This window comes from Bos javanicus, chromosome X (genome assembly GCF_032452875.1).
Source record: "Bos javanicus breed banteng chromosome X, ARS-OSU_banteng_1.0, whole genome shotgun sequence".
Classification (NCBI taxonomy): Eukaryota; Metazoa; Chordata; class Mammalia; order Artiodactyla; family Bovidae; genus Bos; species Bos javanicus.
This window is the reverse complement of record NC_083897.1, coordinates 37705356-37727002: the sequence shown is the minus strand read 5'-3', so window position 1 is coordinate 37727002 and position 21647 is coordinate 37705356. Positions and strand designations below refer to the sequence as shown.

Here is a 21647-nt window from a genome sequence, read left to right as displayed (position 1 = left end):
ATCAAAACCACAATGAGGTACCATTTCACACCAGTCAGAATGGCTACTGTCCAAAAGTCTACAAGCAAGAAATGCTGGAGAGGGTGTGGAGAAAAGGGAACCCTCTTACACTGCTGGTGGGAATGCAAACTAGTACAACCACTATGGAGAACAGTGTGGAAATTCCTTTAAAAACTGGAAATAGAACTGGCTTATGACCCAGCAATCTCACTGCTGAGCATACACACCGAGGAAACCAGAATTGAAAGAGACATGTGTAACCCAATGTTCATCACAGCACTGTTTACAATAGCCAGGACATGGAAGCAACCTAGATGTCCATCAGCAGACGAATGGTTAAGAAAGCTGTGGTACCTATACACAATGGAGTATTACTCAGCCATTAAAAAGAATATATTTGAATCAGTTCTAATGAGGTGGATGAAACTGGAGCCTATTATACAGAGTGAAGTAAGCCAGAAAGAAAAATACCAATACAGTATACTAACACATATGTATGGAATTTAGAAAGATTGTAATGATAACCCTGTATGCGAGGCAGCAAAAGAGACACAGATGTATAGAACAGTCTTTTGGACTCTGTGGGAGAGGGAGAGGGTGGGATGATATGGGAGAATGGCACTGAAACATGTATAATATCATATATGAAACGAATCACCAGTTCAGGTTCGATTCATGATACATGATGCTTGGGGCTGATGCACTGGGATGACCCAGAGGAATGGTATGGGGAGGGAGGTGGGAGGGGGGTGGTGCAGGATGGGGAACACATGTAAACCTGTGGCAGATTCATGTTGATGTATGGCAAAACCAAATCAATATTGTAAAGTAATTCGCCTCCAATTAAAATAAATAAATTTATATTAAAATTAAATATTAAATATATATATATATATATATATATATATATATATATATATCAGATCAGATCAGTCACTCAGTCGTGTCTGACTCTTTGCGACCCCATGAATCACAGCACGCCAGGCCTCCTTGTCCATCACCAACTCCCGGAGTTCACTCAGACTCACGTCCATCGAGTCAGTGATGCCATCCAGCCATCTCATCCTCTGTCGTCCCCTTCTCCTCTTGCCCCCAATCCCTCCCAGCATCAGAGTCTTTCCAATGAGTCAACTCTTCGCATGAGGTGGCCAAACTACTGGAGTTTCAGCTTTAGCATCATTCCTTCCAAAGAAATCCCAGGGCTGATCTTCAGAATGGACTGGTTGGATCTCCTTGCAGTCCAAGGGACTCTCAAGAGTCTTCTCCAACACCACAGTTCAAAAGCATCAATTCTTCGGCGCTCAGCCTTCTTCACAGTCCAACTCTCACAACCATACATGACCACAGGAAAAACCATAGCCTTGACTAGATGAACTTTTGTTGGCAAAGTAATGTCTCTGCTTTTGAATATGCTATCTAGGTTGGTCATAACTTTCCTTCCAAGGAGTAAGCGTCTTTTAATTTCATGGCTGCAGTCACCATCTGTAGTGATTTTGGAGCCCAGAAAAAGAAAGTCTGACACTGTTTCCACTGTTTCCCCATCTATTTCCCATGAAGTGATGGGACCGGATGCCATGATCTTCGTTTTCTGAATGTTGAGCTTTAAGCCAACTTTTTCACTCTCCACTTTCACTTTTATCAAGAGGCTTTTGAGTTCCTCTTCACTTTCTGCCATAAGGGTGGTGTCATCTGCATATCTGAGGTTATTGATATTTCTTCCGACAATCTTGATTCCAGCTTGTGTTTCTTCCAGTCCAGCGTTTCTCATGATGTACTTATATATATATACATATACATATACATATATATATATATATATATGCCAGATATGTCTCCCCTGTTCAGTTCCCTTCACTGGATTTATTCTCACTCATAGTATAAGCCAGAGGTCCTTATAATGACCAGAAAGGCCCCACATTCTCATCTATGAACCCCCTTTGCCTCTGTACATCCTCTGCTGTGCTCATTCTTGCTCACTACATACCGACGACAGTGGCCTCTTGGCTGCACCCTCAACATTCCAGGTTTTCTGAGGAATTAGTGCTTTTGCATAGTCTGTTCTCCCTGCCTTGACTACACTCTCAAATATACCTCCTGGCCACCTCCATCATCTCTGAGTCTGCCCAGGTCTTGTCTTCTCACCTGAAATCCTCCTGTGTCCACCCTCCCCACAGCCCTGTGGGCAGTCAATCCTCTTCACCTTTTTTATCCCACACTGCTTATCACCTTCTATAATACACTATAATTTACAAATGGCTTCGATCAAGCAGAAGAGATATATCCCATGGATTGGCCTGCCTTCCCCACGGAGGTCTCCCAGGAAGTGATGTCTGAGTGTGGTGCCAGAGTGGGGTCGGGTTCACGATCACAATTGTGGAGTTCCAGTGACCAGCAGCCTTGGAAAGCCCACCCTGTCCCTTAGACCCTCCAGCGCCCCATCTGCCATCAGTGAGGTGCCCATGCAGGAGGGGTCTGTGTCTCAGCTCTGGTCTCTTCCATCAGACCCCCTGCTCCAGCCTGCACAGTGCCACTCTGTCTCAGAAAATAAAACTAAATTTATAAAACAATGGCACAATTAAAATAAAGAAATAATAATTAATGCAATTTCAGATCAAAGAAAATAAATAAAATAAAGTAGAAAGTGGAAACTTAGGGAGGTGCCTGATGGAGTTAAGGGGCCAGAGCTCAATGAGCCTGGGGCTCAGAGACCGCCAGGTTAGGTTTCTTGGCCCTTTCATCTCAGGTTAGCTGTTCTCAGTAATCTGCCTGGTCCTTGACCAGGGAGGGTGAGGAAGTTCACGTGGCTTCTCCTCCTTTCTCTCAGCACCAGGATTCCCCTTGGCTGTAGGGTCTGTGCCTTTGGCCTGGTTTCCCAAACCCAAGCTCCGGCTATTCTGGTTGTCTCTGCCTTACATCATGGCCTAGAGACTCTGCTGACCCAGCACCCAGGGCAGCTGGGAGCACCAGCTGTGGGGAAAGAGCGGTGAGGACACAAGAGACCCCTGCTGTGGGGTGGCAGGCTGGGTGCTCTTGCCTTTTAATGTCAGTACCAAAGGTCACCTTATCTGTGGTATCTGGCAGGGCCATTGATTTTACTGTCAACTACAGAAGCTAGTTTCTGACCCAGAAAAAAGACGTGGTTTGGCTGATCAGATGCAGTGCTTGTTCCAGCCACCTGCTGAACGGCTTGCAGTGAAGTAACATGGATGTGGGGCATTCCATGTGAGTCAGGTTAGGCCTGTTGTACTTGAAAACAGCAGGGAAGTCTGTTTTCAACACTCAGCCTTCAAAATGTGTTCCGAGTTTTTATCAGAGGTCACTACTTAAAACAAATAAGAGGATGCTTAGGTCATGATTCTTCCTTATAATTTTTATTAATGCCAGAAATGAAATAGTAAAAACTCAGTGAATTTTTAAAAATCAGCATGACTGCAGATACAAACATGGTTTGAACAGGAGCCGAGCATGAAGTCTTGAGAGGGGAAAGCCAGGCCTGAAGGGTGCCTTCAGTCTCCTGTGGCACCTAAAGGCCATAATTCAGCTGCTGTTTACTTCATGAAGTGGCCTGGACAGTCAGTCCCCAGGGTTACACGATGCCCTTGGAGCTGGGCTGTGTGCTGGGCCTCAGGTTCCTCCTCCCCATGGAAAGCTTAACTCCCAACATCCTGGGCTTGCGGTCTTAGGGAGTTGCAGGCAAAAAAACCTTTAGTCCCCCTTTTGGCATGACACAACCCCTGACCTGGAAGTATTTCCTAATGAAATGAGACAGAAGGAAATGAAGCAAAAAGGAACTACAGAAAACAATGGAGGATTAATTGATGCCTTTTCCCCTTTATGTTGATGCCCAAATTTTCTAGAAAGGTGTACTATGCACAGTGCATAGACATGCCATGTGCACTTGAGTTGGAGTGGTGTCAGAGATTATCTCTTTAAAAAAAATCCCTCAGAGCCCATCAGAATCATAGCTCTTTATTACATGTGGATTATCTCTGCCAGAAAACAAGATCTGGCTAGCATTCACCGTTGTGATGTACAGTGCCTTTCTCAGGAGCATATGCTGCAGTCAGCTCAAAAACTACCTGTATTTTGGGTCCGTGAATCGTTATGTTTTTATGTAGCCATCCATTAGCAGTTTTATCAAAGCCAGACATAAAGGCATACACCCTGAAAATGAGGGTGAAGTGATATTTGAAAAACCCCAAATCACTTCCAAAAAAGTCACACCACTCAAGTGTCTATTGCTTAGTGCAGTAAACATGTCCCTGGAAACGTTTTGTAGAAAAATATTTCTTTTTTGGTCAATTGGATGACATTTCACTGCTGACATCATTTCAGCTGCATTTACTTTTCCAATCTATCTTCAATGTAGTGAGGTTCTTGACTCTTGGATGTACAATTTTTTCTACACTGGCCTTTGTCAGGCAGTGATCTAAACACAGGTGGCCCACACATGAGGAAGTCACCATCTATGGGAACTGGCTATCTGTACCCCTGGATTCTTGCCTGAGGCTCTGTGACTCTTTGCAAGTCACACACGAAGAAGGAAGCTCCTTAACAGGCTCTGGCCGAGGAGCAGGCCGTGCGGTCCAGGAGCCCTCTTGTGGCTCCATCCAGACTCACTAAGGACTCAACTTAGTTAAAGAACTTGGCAATTTCCCCCATCTTGTTCTGGGAAGAAAATGATGTCATGAGATCCTGTCATTTTGAACATCAAAATTACTTCTTTTATGGTCTGAAAAACCAAGATTTTCACACTTACCTTTGGAGCAGTTTGAAACCCTGTAGCAAAGCCTACAATTGCCCTGACTAATGCTGACTGTCATAGACATGCCTGCCTACTTCCTCTACCCCCATGTGTAAGACACAGTGGCAAGACAGGATACCAGTCTCTATTTATTACCCAGTTGTTCAGATTTGTCTTCCAGCTTCAGGTACTCAGAACGATCAGGAATGGCATTAAGTAAAACCCTGTGCTCAATTGAGCCTTTTTTCTGGACCTTTCCCTGGAACCCCAGTGTCTCATAAAGGAAGGGGTGACAAGGTGCCCTCGTTGCACAGTGGGAACATTTGCCCTCTCAGGACCTAGTCACCACTAAACTAGAAGGGGAAAGTTAGGCAAGACCCCTGATACTGGAGCTGGCCGGGTTTGGATTTTTCAGATCATAGCCACCACTTGAAACCTTGAGTCCAGAACGGGATGGCCAGGGATAGCCTTCCCCAGGGTGGCTCATGGGAAATGCACTGCCAAGGGGACCACGTGAACCAAGAACAGACTTCATACTGATTTTCAGGAGGTATCTCTGATGGTAACTGCTGATTATGTTCGAGTGCCCTGTTTGAACACCACATGAAGAAACCCTGGTTTGACATGCATACCTTTCAATTATAAAAAGCACCTGTTCAAAATCCTATGAAAAGGAGAGGGGACGGTGAGCCATCCCGTGTTTGCATGTGTTTCCCACTGGTCTCCAAAATTACCCTAACTGATTGAGGCAGTGAGAGACAGCAGAAGAGGCCTGACTGACTCTCTCAGCATGACTCATCTCGGGCACAGCATTCCCTCCTCCAGCTCTTAGCATCTTTTCCCTCAAAGCTGGTGCAATGATCTCTGCCAAGCCTAACTTCTGAGATCTTTTAGGGGAAGAGATGAGATGATGAATGTGAAAGAACACTGGGAAAAGGCCAACAGCAATGGGACACCCAGCCATGGGTGGCTGCTTAAGCACAATGTTCTTAGAGCCACCAGTGTCATGTGATCTGCTCATCGTGGAGCCCAGGGCTCGATGGCCTTGTCACTTGTGTTGTCTTTCTTTGGGGGATAGAAATACTTGTCTGCTGGATTCTTTGGAGTAAGGAGTACAGATTCTATCACCATTCCTAGGCTTGGTCTCTTGCACTGTGTCTTCTGGTGGGGGCAAGAAGGTGTCCATCCAGGTGCATGTCTCCTAGGATAATTTATGATTCCAATGGAAGCAGAGGAGAGAGATCAAAAGTTCAAGCATTGGAGGCAAATGATGTCATCTTGTGGGCAGTGATACCAGCTCTAATGTGCACTTCAAATGCTCCACTGGAGATGTTTAATCCAACTTCCGTTTTGATTGTTCCCACCCTGTCCAAATGGAGTTTTCTACATCCCAGTCCATGGCTGTGGAATCCTCTCTCTCTGCTGCTCATGACTGTGGAGCCAACATGACACTGGTCTGAGGCTCAGCAGAGGCACGTGTGGCTGTGACCAGAAATGCTGTGATTGGTGGGGGTCGGGGCAGGGGCTGGCCCCCTGAGGGCCCCTCTGGGAGGAGACCACTTCCTGCTCCTCCTTGGTCAGTATGTACAAATGTCCTCTCTCCCAAAGGGTCTCATCAAGACTCTCTGTGTCTTGACCTGTATTGAGCATCAGTGGGCTTCTACTGGAAAAACTCAAAGTGAGCCCGGCCTCCCACCTGCAGCCTGACCCTGTCACACTTTGGACTGCCTCTCATCCGTCCACTCCTGCTTTGTGCTCTGAAGAGCTTGTGTCTTCTGCTCATCCACTTGGACATAGTCCACTCTTTGCTCCTCTGAAAGGAGAATTTTCTGAAGGGGGAGAACAAAAAGGTTTTCGTTACACTTAATCAAAAAAATTCAGCACGACCCTGGTGGATTACAGGTTCACGTGTTTGCTGCCCCTTCCTCCTGGGCCGTCACCTGCAGAAGTGTTACACTCTGTGTGTGTGTATGTGTGAATCTCTCCTCAACTCTACTCCCTTCAACTTGGCTCTTGCCATCTAACTCGCCTTGACCAGTATACTGTGAGCAGAGGTGACACCCTGCAATCCTGCTGTCTCTCTTTTTCCTTTGGCAGGACAGTGACCCCTGAATTGACAATGACCTGAGACACTAAGGCCCTGGCTGTAATGGACTGTCCTGTAGGCAACAACCGAGAAGTCTTCATGGTCGAAAGCCACAGAGGTCTGGGGACTCTCTTCACAGTTTGAATTTACCGATCTCATCCTGCTCACCAGCTTTTCTGAAGTGTCATTGTAGGTTTGGGGAATGAAATGAAAGGTAAAGAAGAAACGTAAAGCAAAAGGGAAGGGAAGTCTCCCAAACATCTTTCTCCACAAACACAAAATGAAATCATATTGTATACCATGTTCAGTAAGTTGATTTTCTCATCAAATAACACATTGTTAGCACAGTTTAGACTATGACCATCCTTTGCTCAAAAATATTTAGCTCTTGTCCACTGTTTGCCAGTCATTCCTGCCATGTGCACTGAGTGACAACAGTCAATGGCTAGGGTCTGTTACATGTATTAATTCATTTAATACTCACAACAGGCTTCAACATAGCTGCTATTTCTGATCCCCACTTTACAGACGAGAATACTGCACAAAGGAGTCAAAACTGCCTAGCCTGCCACTTGAGGCCATTTATGGAGGGGTTCCAATTGCAACTGAGAGTTTCTGTCCTCAGTGCCTAAAGTTGAGCCAAACAAGGCTATCCCTTCGTCCTTCAGCAGACCCTTCCTGTGCCTAGTCTACCATTTACCCCACCCTCATCTCTACCAGACATTTCCCAACAAACTCTATGGTCCAAGTTTTGAAGAGCATGAACACTACATACATTTATACATAGACATTCAAGAACACACCCCAGAGGGAAATACATCAGGATTTCTGAGAGACAGAATTAGAGCTGATTTTAAGATTCTTCACAGTACATCTGTATGTTTAAGACTGCAGAGAGAACACGCATGGTGGAATCATCAAAACAAAACCAAACAGAAATGAAATCTCCTGGGAATTGTGATACAGAGTGCTTCCTACCTGCTGTACAGGGGCTGGTGATGCTGAGTTGAAGTCCAGGGCTAAATAATCCAGGCTGAATTTCTTCGTCCATGTCACAGCTCCACTGCTCAAGGAGTTGGTTGCTCTGCGCTCCTCCTAGAAACCAATGTCCCAGGATTCGGGTTAACAGTTTCTGGCTGGGCTGCCCAAGGGAAGGCGGCTGAGCATGTCTCTACTTGAGCAGCTGCCCACAGAAAGTGGATGAGCCCTGTGCAGTTCGGCCTGCACATCACAAGGAGATCTTTCAAATACGATATGGCCAATTTGGCCTTCACATGAAGCCCTGCCTTTATTCACCATGGAAACGGTTGGCCAAAATCTCCCCCAAGAAGAACTTATTTGATGTATCTGACAGGCTCATGATACCTGAGAGATTAAATCCTAAAAAGATCAGTCATACTTATGAAAGCTCTAGTAAAGGCATCCCAAGTGCTTTTGAAGATACTTTACACAATACAGTGATAACATGTGTGCAACACACACCTATGGCCCTACCAGCCAGCTTCAAAGGTAGAATATACCACTGTAACAAGACACATGACACACATGGAGGAGGACCTGCCCCCTTCTACTGCAGCCTTCTTGTCCACAAGGGGATGAGCACAATCTTGAATTTAGTGTTTATCACTTCTTTTCTTTTTAAATATGATTTTATGAGCGTGTGAGTGTCCTTAAGTGACATACTGTTTTGTTTTGCATGTTTTGAACTGTCATCAACAGAATCATATTGAGTGCATTTTTGGTGAGTTCTATTTTCACTCCATTTATATATACTTCACATCCATCCATGTCAATGCACTAGCCCTATTTCATTTGTTTTCATTACCATAGATGATTCCATTGCATGATTTATTTAACTGTGCCACCAACAACGGTCGTTTGAGTTGCTTCCAGTTTGGAGGCTCTTCCTAGCATGTACCCAGGGATGTGGGCACCTTCAACTTGACTATTACCCACCTGATCTAGGGGAAAACATATCTTCTTGTGGTTTGATTTTCCATGTCCCTCATAATGTAATCAACTGACCATCTTTTCATCTACTTAAAACTCATTTATTTTTCTCTTCTATGAATTATCTGTTTAGATTTGGTTTGGTTTTGCTAATCTTTATACTGAATCTTTATACTTTATATTTCTGACTTTTCTCAGTACTTCCTCACATACCTAAGAGAGTGAATTATCACTCTCTTATTGTTGGTAATGTGTGTTGCTAATAGTCCATCACAGTTTATAGCTGGCTTTTCTTTCTTTTTATGGCATTTTTAAATGAAGAATTGTTCTTACTTTTAATGTAATATATCAATATTTTTCTGAGTAGCTTGCTCTTGTATTTTATTTAAAGAATTTTTCCCATGCCGAGGTCATAGTTTGTTTTCCCACACTTTCTCCTAAGTTACTAAGTTTTTTCCTGGGCTCCCCTGGTGGCTCCTTTACATTTAAGAAATAACCTATCCTGAACTAATTGTAACATATACTAGTGAAATAAAGTAAAGTAAAGTCGCTCAGTCATGTCCGACTCTTTGCGACCCCATAGACTGTAGCCCACCAGGCTCCTCTGCCCATGGGATTTTCCAGGCAAGAGTACTGGAATGGGGTGCCATTTCCTTCTCCAGAGGATCTTCCCGACCCAGGGCTTGAACCAGGGTCTAGTGAAATAAGGATACAATTAATTCTCTTCTTTTTTATGTGTACCCCATCTGGGAACCAGCCTTTCTCAGTAGTGCAGCCTCTATTCATATACCACTTCCATCTGGATGCTTATCTGTATCCTTTATTGTCTCTTTTTATAATAAACTAGTAAATGTCCATGCTTCCCTGAGTTCTGTGAGCTGCCCTAGCAAAGTAGTTAAACCGATGGAGGGGGATGTGGGAACCTCCAATTTGTATCCTGCTGGAGAAGGCAATAGCACCCCACTCCAGTACTCTTGCCTGGAAAATCCCATGGACAGAGGAGCCTGGTGGGCTGCAGTCCATGGGGTCGCTAAGAGTCGGACACGACTGAGCGACTTCACTTTCACTTTTCACTTTCATGCATTGGAGAAGGAAATGGCAACCCACTCCAGTGTTCTTGCCTGGAGAATCCCAGGAATGGAGGAGCCTGGTGGGCTGCCATCTATGGGGTCACATAGAGTCGGACACGACTGAAGCGACTTAGCAGCAGCAGCAGCAGCAGCAGCAGGCAGAAGCACAGATAAAAACCTGGGCTTGTGACTGGCATCTGAAGTTGAAGGGGGTGGGCAGTCTTGTTAAGACTGAACCCATAACCTGTGAAATCTTATGCTGCCTCTGGGTAGAAAGTGTTAGAATTGAGTTGAATTCTCAGACACCCTGCTGGTGTCTGAGAAATGCTTGGTGTTAGTGTGAACCCACTCCAATCAACACCCACATGTTGGAATTGGCTCCAGAAACCCAAAAGAGTGGTCTTTGTGGCTGATTTCTTTCATTCAGCATATTGTTTTCAAGGTTCATCCTTGTCATTTCATGGATCTGATTTTATTGTATGGCTGCTTATGTAACATTGCACATTGTATCCATGCTACATTTTACTTACCCATTCATCATTTGGTGAATATTTGGCTTGCTTTCATTTCTTGGCTGTTATGAAAAATGCTGCTATGAACGTTCATGTACAAGATGTGGTTGGACTTACTCTTGATTAGGATTTTTTAACCTGCATGAATGAGTGAGGTTGGTATATAATGTTCTATTCACGTCAGTGCTATTTGTTTTGGTATCAAGTTGTTTTAATTTTATAAATATACTTCTACTTATTTTAGACACTTTAATTTAGACAGGATAATATGTCTTCTTTTTGCCATTCCTGAAGCAGTTTATATAAGACTGCAATGATCACTTCCTTTTGATAGAAAGTGTCTGTAAAGTTTTGAGGGCCTTGTGACCTTTTGTAGTAAAAATCTCCCTACATATTCAGTTTCTCTAATGGTTGTATAACCATTTGTGTTTTCTATTTCTACTTGAGTCAGTTTGTAATAATATTTTTCTGAGACTGTGCCTATTTTCACTAAAGTTTTCATATTCACTACTTTTACGTTGTTCATAATATTCTCACATCTTTATCTCTGATGTATTTGCAGCTATTGCATCCTTTGCATTCTTAATATGTTCATATCCATTGCTTTTTCTTGATTGATTATGTTCAAGTTTAATCTTTCAAAAGAACAAATCAGGTCTGTGCTGATTCTTTCTAATTTTGTTCATTTTGTTAATTTCTGTTCTTTTATTCATTTTCCTTTAATGGGGTTTATTTATTTATTATTGTGAAAATTTTCTAATAATTAGTCAAACTGAAGAAAATATGCTATGAACACCAATATACCTGCCATCAACATCTACCACTAACATTTGATGCAATAAACTGCCTGTGAGATTTTGGACTGATGATTGTGAGAACTGCCATTATGCCTTTCCATATTGATTCTCTGTTTTTTCCCTATCATCTCCTTCTGCAACTCTGGCTGTTTTGGTCTCTTTAACCTGACGTATTAGTGAATTCACAACTATATTCCAGTTCACTAAACTACTCTTTGGGTTCAGCCTGTTTACCTTCACCCACTGAACTTCTAATTTCATCCTTATTTTTATGTCTAGCAATTCTAAATGGTCTTTTTTAATCCAACTGGTCATTTTAAAATAGTATCTTGTAACTCAGTCCAACTTGCAACCCTTCATCTTATTTTTTAAGTATATAAAACTTATTTTATACTTAGGATCTAATATTTTCAATAATGACTTACTTCTAGACTTGATTTTATTGTTTGTAGTTCCTACTGATTCTCGGGGTTTGCAATTTCTCAGTATTTTTAGTTTAAGAGATACCCTTTCTTTTCTTGGCAGTTGAGTTTGGGATTTAAAGAATACATTTAGCAAGACTTCCCTGGTGGTCCAGTGGCTAAGACTCTGTGCTCCCAATGCAGGAGAGGCCTGGGTTCAATCTGTGGTCAAGGAACGAGATCCCACATGTTGCATCTAGGAGTTTACATGTAGCAACTAAAGATCATGTATGTTGCAACTAAGACCCAGTGCAGCCAAATAAATAGAAATAAATATTTTAAAATATATTCTCCACTATTTTAAGATTATCTTATATGGTGGTGATGTGTACCTTGGTATTTTCATGGTACCTTGCCTACTAAAGTGCTTCATCAAATTTTTAAAAAGTAGAACAAATGTAGTTCCACTTCTAGCAATGTTAGATTAAATAATTTTGACTACCTTCCTGAAGAGAACAGCATTTCTTTGTCTTTTTTTTTTCCATTTTTGGTAGACTTTGACTAATTTTTCTAAAAATTTTATAGGAATAGAAAGGACCATAAAATAGCCAAAGAAGTCTTGAGGAGGATAAACAAAGCAGGAGGACTTCCTTTCCTAGATATTGAGACCTGTCAAGCTACCATAACTAGCAAAGTGTGGTACTGCCCAATGATAGACATGTAGACCAACAAAACAGAATCAGGAGTCCATTAAAAAAAACATACACATATGGATAATTGACTTATGGCAAAGAAGGCACTGCAGAATGGTTTAAAATGATAGTAACTTTAAATAATCAAACTTATTAAATTAGAGAAACATGGGGGAGAAATAAAACTTGACTTTTACCTCAAATCACACACAAAAGTTAATTCCAGGTAAATGTGACCTAAATGTGAAAGGTAAAACTATAAAACTTCTAGCAAATAACCAAAATTCATCCAAGATTACATAACTCATGTCAATGGTCCTCCAAGTATTACAGAAATTGAATTCACCCAGATGGTTTCACTGGTGAATTATACGAAAAAAGTTAAAGAATAAATAACACTAATTCTATTCAGTCTGTTCCAGAAAGTAGAACACTTCCAGAGGAGCCCAGCATTACTTTGATTACAAAATTACACAGATCAACATCTAACATCAACATAGACACAAAATTCTCAACAAAATGTTAGTGAATCAAATCCAGCAATACATAAAAATAACAATATACCATGACCGAATGAGGTTTCTTTAGTGAATAAGAGGACGGTTCAATAAAGCTAAATCAGTCTAATTTACACTATAACAGTCTGAAGAAGAAAACTAAGTAATCAGATCAATGAATGTGGAAAAGCATAAAATTCAACATCCATTCATGGTTTAAAAAAAAAAAAAAAACTATCAGCAAACTAGGAATTTTTGTTGTTGTTGTTTAGTTGCTAAGTCGTGTCCAACTCTTTGTGACCCCATAGGCTACAGCCTGCCAGGCTTCTCTGTCCATGGTATTTCCCAGGCAAGAATACTGGAGTGGGTTGCCATTTCCTTCTCCAGGAGATCTTCCAGATGCAGGGATACAACCCACATTTCCTGCATTCCAGGCAGATTCTTTGCCATCAGAGCCACTAGGGAAGCCCTTAAAACTAGAAATAGAAGAGAGCTTACTTAATGTGATAAAGAATGTCTGTAAAATACCTTTAGCTAATATCAGACTTAATAGTGAAAGACTGAATGCTTTACCCCTAAGATGGAAACAGAGAGATTCATCTCACCACATCTGTTCAACATTGCACTGAAGTGTTAGCCTGGCAGTAAGGCAAGCAAAAGAATATAAGAACACACAGATTGGAAAGAAAGAAATAAAGCACTGTATTCACAGATGAAATGATCATGTACATTGAAAGCCCCAGGGAATCTTAAGAAAATTCAAAATGCCTATAATTAATAAGTGAATTTAGCAATGTTGCAGGATACAACACTAACACACACAAAAAAATCAATCATATTTCTATATACCACCAATGGAAGTTGAAATTACGAAAATGCCATCTAGGACTTTCCTGGTAGTACAGTGGATAAGAATCCACCTGCCAATGCAGGAGACACAGGTTCAATCCCTGGTCTGGGAAGATTCCACATGTCACAGGGCAACTAAAGCCCATGTGCCAAAACTACTGAAAACCAGTGCTCTAGAGACCATAAGCCACAACTACTGAGCCCACGTACTGCAACTACTGAAGCCCATGCACCTAGAGCCTGTGCTCCACAACAAGAGAAGCCACTGGAACAAGCAGCCCACACACTGCAACTAGAGAAAGCCCGCATGCAGCAACAAAGACCCAGCACAGCCAAAATATAAATTAATTAATTAATTTAAAAACACAAAAAAGCCATTTACAATAGCTCCAAAAATAAAACACTTAGGTAAAGGTATAATAAAATACACATAAGATCTATATGTTACAAAATTCTGAGAAAAAAAAATAACACATCTGAATAAACAGAGAGATGTATTACATTCAAACTGAAAGATTCAGCATAATAAAGATGTTGATTCGCCTCAAATTTATTCATAGATTTAGCACAATTTCAATCAAAAATCTCATCTGGATATTTTTGTAGGTAAAGAAAAGCTCATTCAAAATTTTATATATGGATAGACAAAGGAAGTTAAATAACAAAATTTAAAAAAACAAAAAAGAGGTTGGAGGAAATATACTTCCCATTAGCAAAGTGAATTCAACAATACATTACAAAGACCATACATCATGATCAAGTGGGATTTATCCCAGGAATGCAAGGATGGTTCAATATCTGATATACCACATTAACTAGCTGAGGAATAAAAACTATATGATCATCTTAATAGATGAAGAAAAAGCATTTGACAAAATTCAACACCAATTTATGATACAAACTCTTATCAAAGTGAGTAAAGAATGAATATATCTTAACATAATAGAAGCCATGTATAACAAGCCTGTAGCTAACATCATACTCAACACTGAAAATCTGAAAACTTTTCTACTAAGATCAGGAACAAGACAAGGATGTCTACTCTTGTCACTTTTACTCAATGTAGTATTGGAATTCCTAGTCCCAGCAATCAGATAAAAATATATATAAACAAATGACCCAGAGGGATGGTACGGGGAGGGAGGTGGGAGGGTGGTTCAGGATGGAGAATACGTGTACACCCATGGCGGATTCATGTTGATGTATGGCAAAACCAATACAATATTGTGAAGTAATTAGCCTCCAATTAAAATAAATAAATTTAAATTAAAAAAAAAAGAAATTAAAACTGAAAAGGAAAGAGTAAAACTGTCACTGTTTGCAGATGACATATTACTATATATACAAAATCTTAAACATACTACCAAAAAACCATTAGAACTCATCAATGAATTTAGTCAAGCTGTAAGATACAAAATTAACATGCAGATCTGTTGCAGTTTCATACACTAACAAGAAACTGTCTTAAAAGAAATTAAGAAAGCAATGCCATTTACAATTTCATCAAAAATAATAAGATATCTGGAAAATCCCATGGACGGAGGAGCCTGGTAGGCTGCAGTCCATGGGGTCACTAGGAGTCGGGCATGACTGAACAACTTCAGTTTCACTTTTCACTTTCACGCATTGGAGAAAGAAATGGCAACCCACTCCAGTGTTCTTGCCTGGAGAATCCCAGGGACAAGGGAGCCTGGTGGGCTGCCGTCTATGGGGTCACACAGAGTTGGACATGACTGAAGCGACTTAGCAGCAGCAGCAGCAGGAATAAAACTAATTAAAGAGATTTAAAAAACTGTACTCAGAAAACTATAAGACCCTGATGAAAGAAATTGAAGATGAGACAAACATATGGAAAGATATCCTGTGCTCATGCATTGGAAGAATTAATATTGTAAAAATGTCCACACTCCTCAAGGCATTCTATATATTCAATGCAATTCCTATCAAAATACCAACAGCATTTTTCACAGAACTGGAACAAAAAACTAATTTGTATGGAACCATAAAGGACCCAGAATACACAAAAATATCTTACGAAAGAGAAACAAGAACAAAGCTGGAAGAATCACACTCTCTGATTTCAGACTATAATACATTTATAATAATCAAAGTAGCATGGTATTGGCACAAAAACAGACACATAGATCAATGAAACAGAATAAAGAGAAATAAACCCATACTTATATGGTCGATTAATCTATGTAAAAGGAGGCAAGAATATACTACAGGGGGAAAAACAGCTTCTTCAATAAATGATGTTGTGAAAACAGGACAGTTCCATTCAGTTCAGTCGCTATGCCATGTTTGACTCTTTGCGACCCCATGGACTGAAGCATGCCAGGCTTCCCTGTCCATCACCAACTCCCAGAGCTTGCTCAAACACATGTCCATTGAGTCAGTGATGCCATCCAACCATCTGGGTAGCTACATGCAAAAGAATCAAACTGGAATACTTTCTCACACCATATATAAAAATGAAACCAAAATGGATGAAAGACAAATGTAAGATCTGAAACCATAAAACTCCCAGAAGAAAACACAGACTAACTCTTTGATATGGGTCTTAAAAATATTTTTTGGTTATGTTTCCTCAGGCAAGGGAAACAAACAAATACACACACACAAAAAGGAACCACATCAAACTAAAGAGCTTTTGCATAGCAAAGGAAACTATGAATAAAACAAAAAGGCAGGCCATTGAATGGGAGAAGATGTTTTCAAGTGATACATCTAATAAGAGGTTCATATCCAAAATATACAAATAACACATACAACTCAGCAACAACAACAAAAAATAAGCTGATTTAAAAATAGAAGACATGAAGAGACATTTTTCCAAAGACATACAGGTTTCTAACAGACAGATGAAATGATGCTCAACCTCACTAATCATCAAGGAAATGCAAATCAAAACCACAATAAAACATCACCTCATATATGTTAGAATGAAAGTGAAAGTCTTGACTCTTTGCAACCCCATGGAGTTCTCTAGGCCAGAATACTGGAGTGGGCAGCCTTTCCCTTCTCCAGTGGATCTTCCCAACCCAGGGACTGAACCCAGGTCTCCTGCATTGCAGGCGGATTCTTTACCAGCTGAGCCACCAGGGAAGCCCCAAAATACTGGAGTGGGTAGCCTATCCCTTCTCCAGTGGATCTTCCTGACCCAGGAATCAAACCAGAGTCTTCTGCATTGCAGGTGGATTCTTTACCAACTGAGCTATCAGGGAAGCCCTGATAGAATGGCTATGTCAGAATGTCAGAATGACTAACATGATAGAATGGCTATCATCAAAAAGAACACAAATAACAAACGTTGGTGAGGGTGTGGACACAAGACAACCCTTGTACACTGTTCGTGGGAATGTAAATTAGTACATCCACTGTGGAAAACAATATGGAGGTTCCTCAAAAATTAAAAATATGATTCACCAATTTCACTTCTGAGTATTTGCCCCCAATACAAAAACACTAATTCAAAAAGATATATACAGTCCCATGATCATTGAAGCACTATTTACAATAGCCCAGATATGGAAGCAACTTCAGTGTTCATCAATAGATGAATGGATAAAGATGTTATATATATATGAAGGAAATGGCAACCCACTCCAGTACTCTTGCCTGGACAATTCCATGGTAGGCTACAGTCCATGGGGTCACAAAGAGTCGGACATGACTGAGCGACTTCACTTCACAGCTGATAAAAAGCATGGGTTGTCTTAGTGGGGTAGATTTGCTCCTGGATGGATGGATGGATGGATATATATATATATATATATATATACATGCACAATGGAATATGACCCAGCAAAATGAAGAAATGTTGCCATTATGACACCATGGGTGGATCTAGAGGGTGTTATGCTAAGTGAAATAAGTCAGACAGAGAAAGACAAATACCATATGATCTTACTTAGATGTGAAATCAAAAAATAAATGCAAATAGACCCAGAGGACAAATGGGTGGTTGCCAGAAGGGAGGCAGATGAGGGGTAGGTGGAATAAGTGAAGGAGATTTAAAGGCATACACCTCCATTATATAGTAAGTAATTCATGGGAATGTAATCCACAGCACAAGGAACAGGATCAACAATATTGTAGTAACTTGTAGAGGTCCATATGGTTACTAGACTTATCATGGGGGTCACTTCATTCATGTATGCAAATATCAGTCATTATGTAGTACATCTGAGACTAATATAATGCTGTGCATCAACTATATTTCATTAAAAGATAAAGTCACTAAAGAAGAATACAGGACTTTTATATAACAAAACTTCTTTTTCAGACTTTAGCCTAAATTTTTAGTCAGGTAAGAACTTGTCCTTAAAGGGAATAAATTATGCATATGATTATATACAAAATCAAAATTGAATTATATTAGTTCAGTCTACCAAATGGGTTGTTTTGTGGAACAAGTGAAATATTGTAAAAAATGACATTTGAAAATATTGTATTACTGCAGTTAAAACACACAGGTGAAAGAGATGGGATAAGTCTTTAAACACATTTCTGTGATGAGTTCCTCAGAGCTACCTTCCTTCAGCCAGCTTTCTGGGCTCTTAAGCTACTGAGTCATATCGCTTAATAATGTACAGAGACAGTCATCAACCAATGATTATAAATAGGCAAGAAACCAATCCTGAACGATGTTGTTAATGAGACACTGGGCTTTCTCACAACCTGAAAGATCAGAAATAACTGCTAGCATCTGGAATGACTCGGCATTTGCTTCTGTGAGGTTATAGATTCACTTCCTTTTTCTGTTCTCTGGAGACAAAGCACAGCTGGTCAGTATCTTTTATAAGAGTGTTTTCTTCTAGAAGTTTCCCAAGGGCCATTACTAAGTGTGAAAAATATTGGGAATACCACAGCAGACTGGATATGAGTCATTTTCCACCTGCATATGATTAAGGGGACTCACAGCACAGTCCATTAAATGGAGGCAAAATGCAGCACTTAATTGCTGCTTCACTGGACATGACTATTTTGAGAACTTTAAATGCCTGTTACTATCATGCATATGAAGGCAGAGCTGTTTCTGCTCAAAAGCATATAGTCACAGTGCCTTGAACATTGTCTAAATTTCACAGTTCAAAAAGAAATTCTCTCAATAGTTCCCTAGATTTTAAATTCACAGAGTGGTGAGAGTTCTGGCTAAAGGGCCTGATACTTGCCAGAGGTACTAAAAGGCCCTCTTTGTCCTCAGTAACCCACTGGCAATAGAATCCAAAGAAATAGAATGGAAGGGAAACAGAGGGCAAGAAGGAGATACCAGGACTCTAGAACCATAGATGGTTAATCAGAGGATAGACATGCCGGGTCTTTGTGAACTCAGGTTTACAGAAAGGCTCCACAAGAAATCTCCAGAAACTAATACCCACCCATGAGCTAGGACACAAGGCCACCCTCCCAACAGGACTCTAAGTGATGCATCTTTGGTAAAGGTGCAGAGGAAGTCAGAGCAGGGCTACCGGGGGGTTTGGTGGAAGGGAGCATCCAGTGTCAGAGTTTTCCCACCTAAATGGTACAAGGAGCTGAATGCTGCAGGAAAGAAAACCAACTTCATGTTAGTTTGTTCCCAGTATGGAAAACACGGCAACCTGGCATTACAATTAAGTAATAGTTTTAAGATTTCATGGCACTTTCTGAGCAATATGTTTCCTTTACAGTGAACCCATAAGAATATACACTGGGGTGAATAAGAAAAATGAAAAATAGAGGATTACCATTTGGATGTAGCTTTTTCCCTCTTCTCTGGAAACAGAATTGGCAAAAAATCTTGCAGAATTAATACCATTTCTTTCTGGAGATAGAAAGCTGGTTCGATTGCTAGGAACAAAAATATAGATGAGGTCAAAGCAATGTCTTACAGCTGGTCTGAAAGCCAGCCAAGAACTGATATGGCCCCTGAGGGGTTTCACCCTCCCCTTCCAGATGCAACTTCCTTCCGGCCAAAGCAATTCCTGAAGTGACAGAGACTACCCCGCAACTCCTGTCTCACTATGGGGCAAATGGCTCCCACTTCTCAAAGGTTATTCTTTTTCCAGGCCCCCCATGTGCCACAGCTCATGAGCTTTCTAGAAAGAGACCAAGGCATCATATCACTGAGAGAAAAACAAAACAGAAATGCTCCTTTGATGCTCTCATTCCATTCCTCTGAGAAGATGAGACCAAGACCACGAATCCACTTTCATCCTACTCCCATGTCAGAAGCGCAAGCTGAGGCTCTGCATTCCTGTCTGGAACGTGGCCCATTATAGATTAATTGTGTGTTGTGGTATTTAGGGTGAACCAGCAGTAATCTGCCTGCAGTGCAGGATGCCTGGGTTCAATCCTTGAGTCAGGAAGATCCCCTGGAGGAGGGCACAGAACCCACTTCAGTATTCTTGCCTAGAGAATCCCATGGACAGAGGAACCTGGTGGGCCACCACTACAAACAGTTGGACATGACTCAGCGATTAAAACAGCAGTAAAGAACCCGCAGGAGCCGCAAGAGACATGGGTTCCATCCCTCGGTCAGGAAGATCCTCTGGAGAAGGAAATGGCAATGCAGTCCAGTATTCTTGCCTGGAGAATCCCATTGACAGAGGAACGGGGTGGGCTACAGTCCCATAGGGTCGCAAAGAGTTGAACACGACTGAGTGACTAAACCAACAAGAAACTACCAGGACAAGCTCAGGACTCTGAAACTCAAGCTTTTACAAGGTGAGATGAAAGAGTGCAGACACATTTGAGGGTTTGTTTACCGAGAGAACTCCATTCACAAAGTTGAGCTTCTAGAAGCCATGCCAGCAGTGCCAGCCCTGCTCAGCAGGCCAGAGCTGCATCCACTGTAGCTGGAGCAAAACAATTCCCTCTCCCAACAAATGTGAATTGGAGGTTGAAAAAGAACCTCTCTCTGTTGGTACTAGAATTGTAGCAAGTAAATACAGATCTACAGGATGGCTACTGTAGGCTGTGAGGATTGTGCAACAGAAAAAAAAGTTCTTGAAAGAAAGAGGAATGAGCAAATGTGAAGAGGGAAGCACACATTAGAGACAGTTCCCAGCAGCACTCTCATTCTTGATTCCATTGTGCTGGGAGATTCAGTTACCGTTATTCCTTGGTGACCTACAAAACACTTCTGGTTCAAGATAATAAATCTTACTCCTCCCTTGTATTAAGCTCTCTTTCACCACAGAGGTCTGACTAAGGCTGAGAGGGCACCAGATGAGAGCCCTGGGAGCAATCAAAGACTCACCAAGGCACAGTGTGGGTCCTGGTTAGACACGTGTGTTCCCGGATCGTGGAGAGGTTTTTCAGGTCCAGGGTGGGTGGCCGTGCTACAAGATAACACAGAACATCCAACGTAAGTTCTCAGGGGTTCAAGGCCAGAATCTGCAGACTGTAAAACTATGACAATTCCACTTACTAAGCACATCAAGCCCACATTTACTCACAAGCAGTGCTAATGATGAGTGCCCATTTTGCTGTCCTACTGTTTCCTGCCTCAGCAGAAGCAGAGGGCACAAGTACTGAGCCGGTGGTCACATCAGCAGCTGGGGTTACATCCCATCACTACACATTTATTGAGAACTCATAGTAAGTCAGGCCTGGTTCTGAGTGTCAGATGAAGGTCTCTGATCTCATGCCATTCTGTTGCCTGTCTCACCCTTGACCCCTTTCATCACAGACAGAGGTGGTCACCCAAGTTCTAATCATCCCCCCCTCCAGGCCACTGTCTACTTGGTGGTCCTTCTGTGAAGAACAATCTTCCCCATCTCTCTGCCTGGTTATAGTCATCTTCAGATCTCAGCTCAACATCCCCTGCTCAGGAAGGCCTTCATGGGCTCTCACGAGTTCATGTGCTTACTGTTCATGGCATCCACCTGTCTGTGATGATCCAACATTCCTGAGTTGGGTCTAGACTGACTGCACTCTGGGAGGACAGGGTTTTTTTCCTGGTTTGTTCACTGCAGTAGCCTTTGCTAAAGAAGCACCTGGTGCCTAACCCTCACTCCAACTCAGCAACCCACATTGCTGAGTTGGTCATGCACATATTCCCCT

General features: G+C 41.6%; 1 protein-coding gene across 3 annotated transcripts in view; it reads right to left on the bottom strand.

Annotated features, from left to right (window-relative positions):
• Window positions 1-3355: 3355 nt before the first annotated feature.
• GAB3 (GRB2 associated binding protein 3) overlaps window positions 3356-21647 on the bottom strand; it is an 86338-nt gene continuing 68046 nt past the window's right edge. For all 3 annotated transcript variants that reach the window (XM_061408922.1, XM_061408921.1, XM_061408918.1), the window contains 4 exons: window positions 20842-20923; window positions 19328-19430; window positions 7809-7925; window positions 3356-6573 (listed from right to left, as the gene is read on the bottom strand). In XM_061408922.1, the coding sequence (XP_061264906.1) occupies window positions 6457-6573; window positions 7809-7925; window positions 19328-19430; window positions 20842-20923 (419 nt within the window). In that variant the 3' untranslated portion in view covers window positions 3356-6456. The remainder of the gene's footprint in view (window positions 6574-7808; window positions 7926-19327; window positions 19431-20841; window positions 20924-21647) is intronic.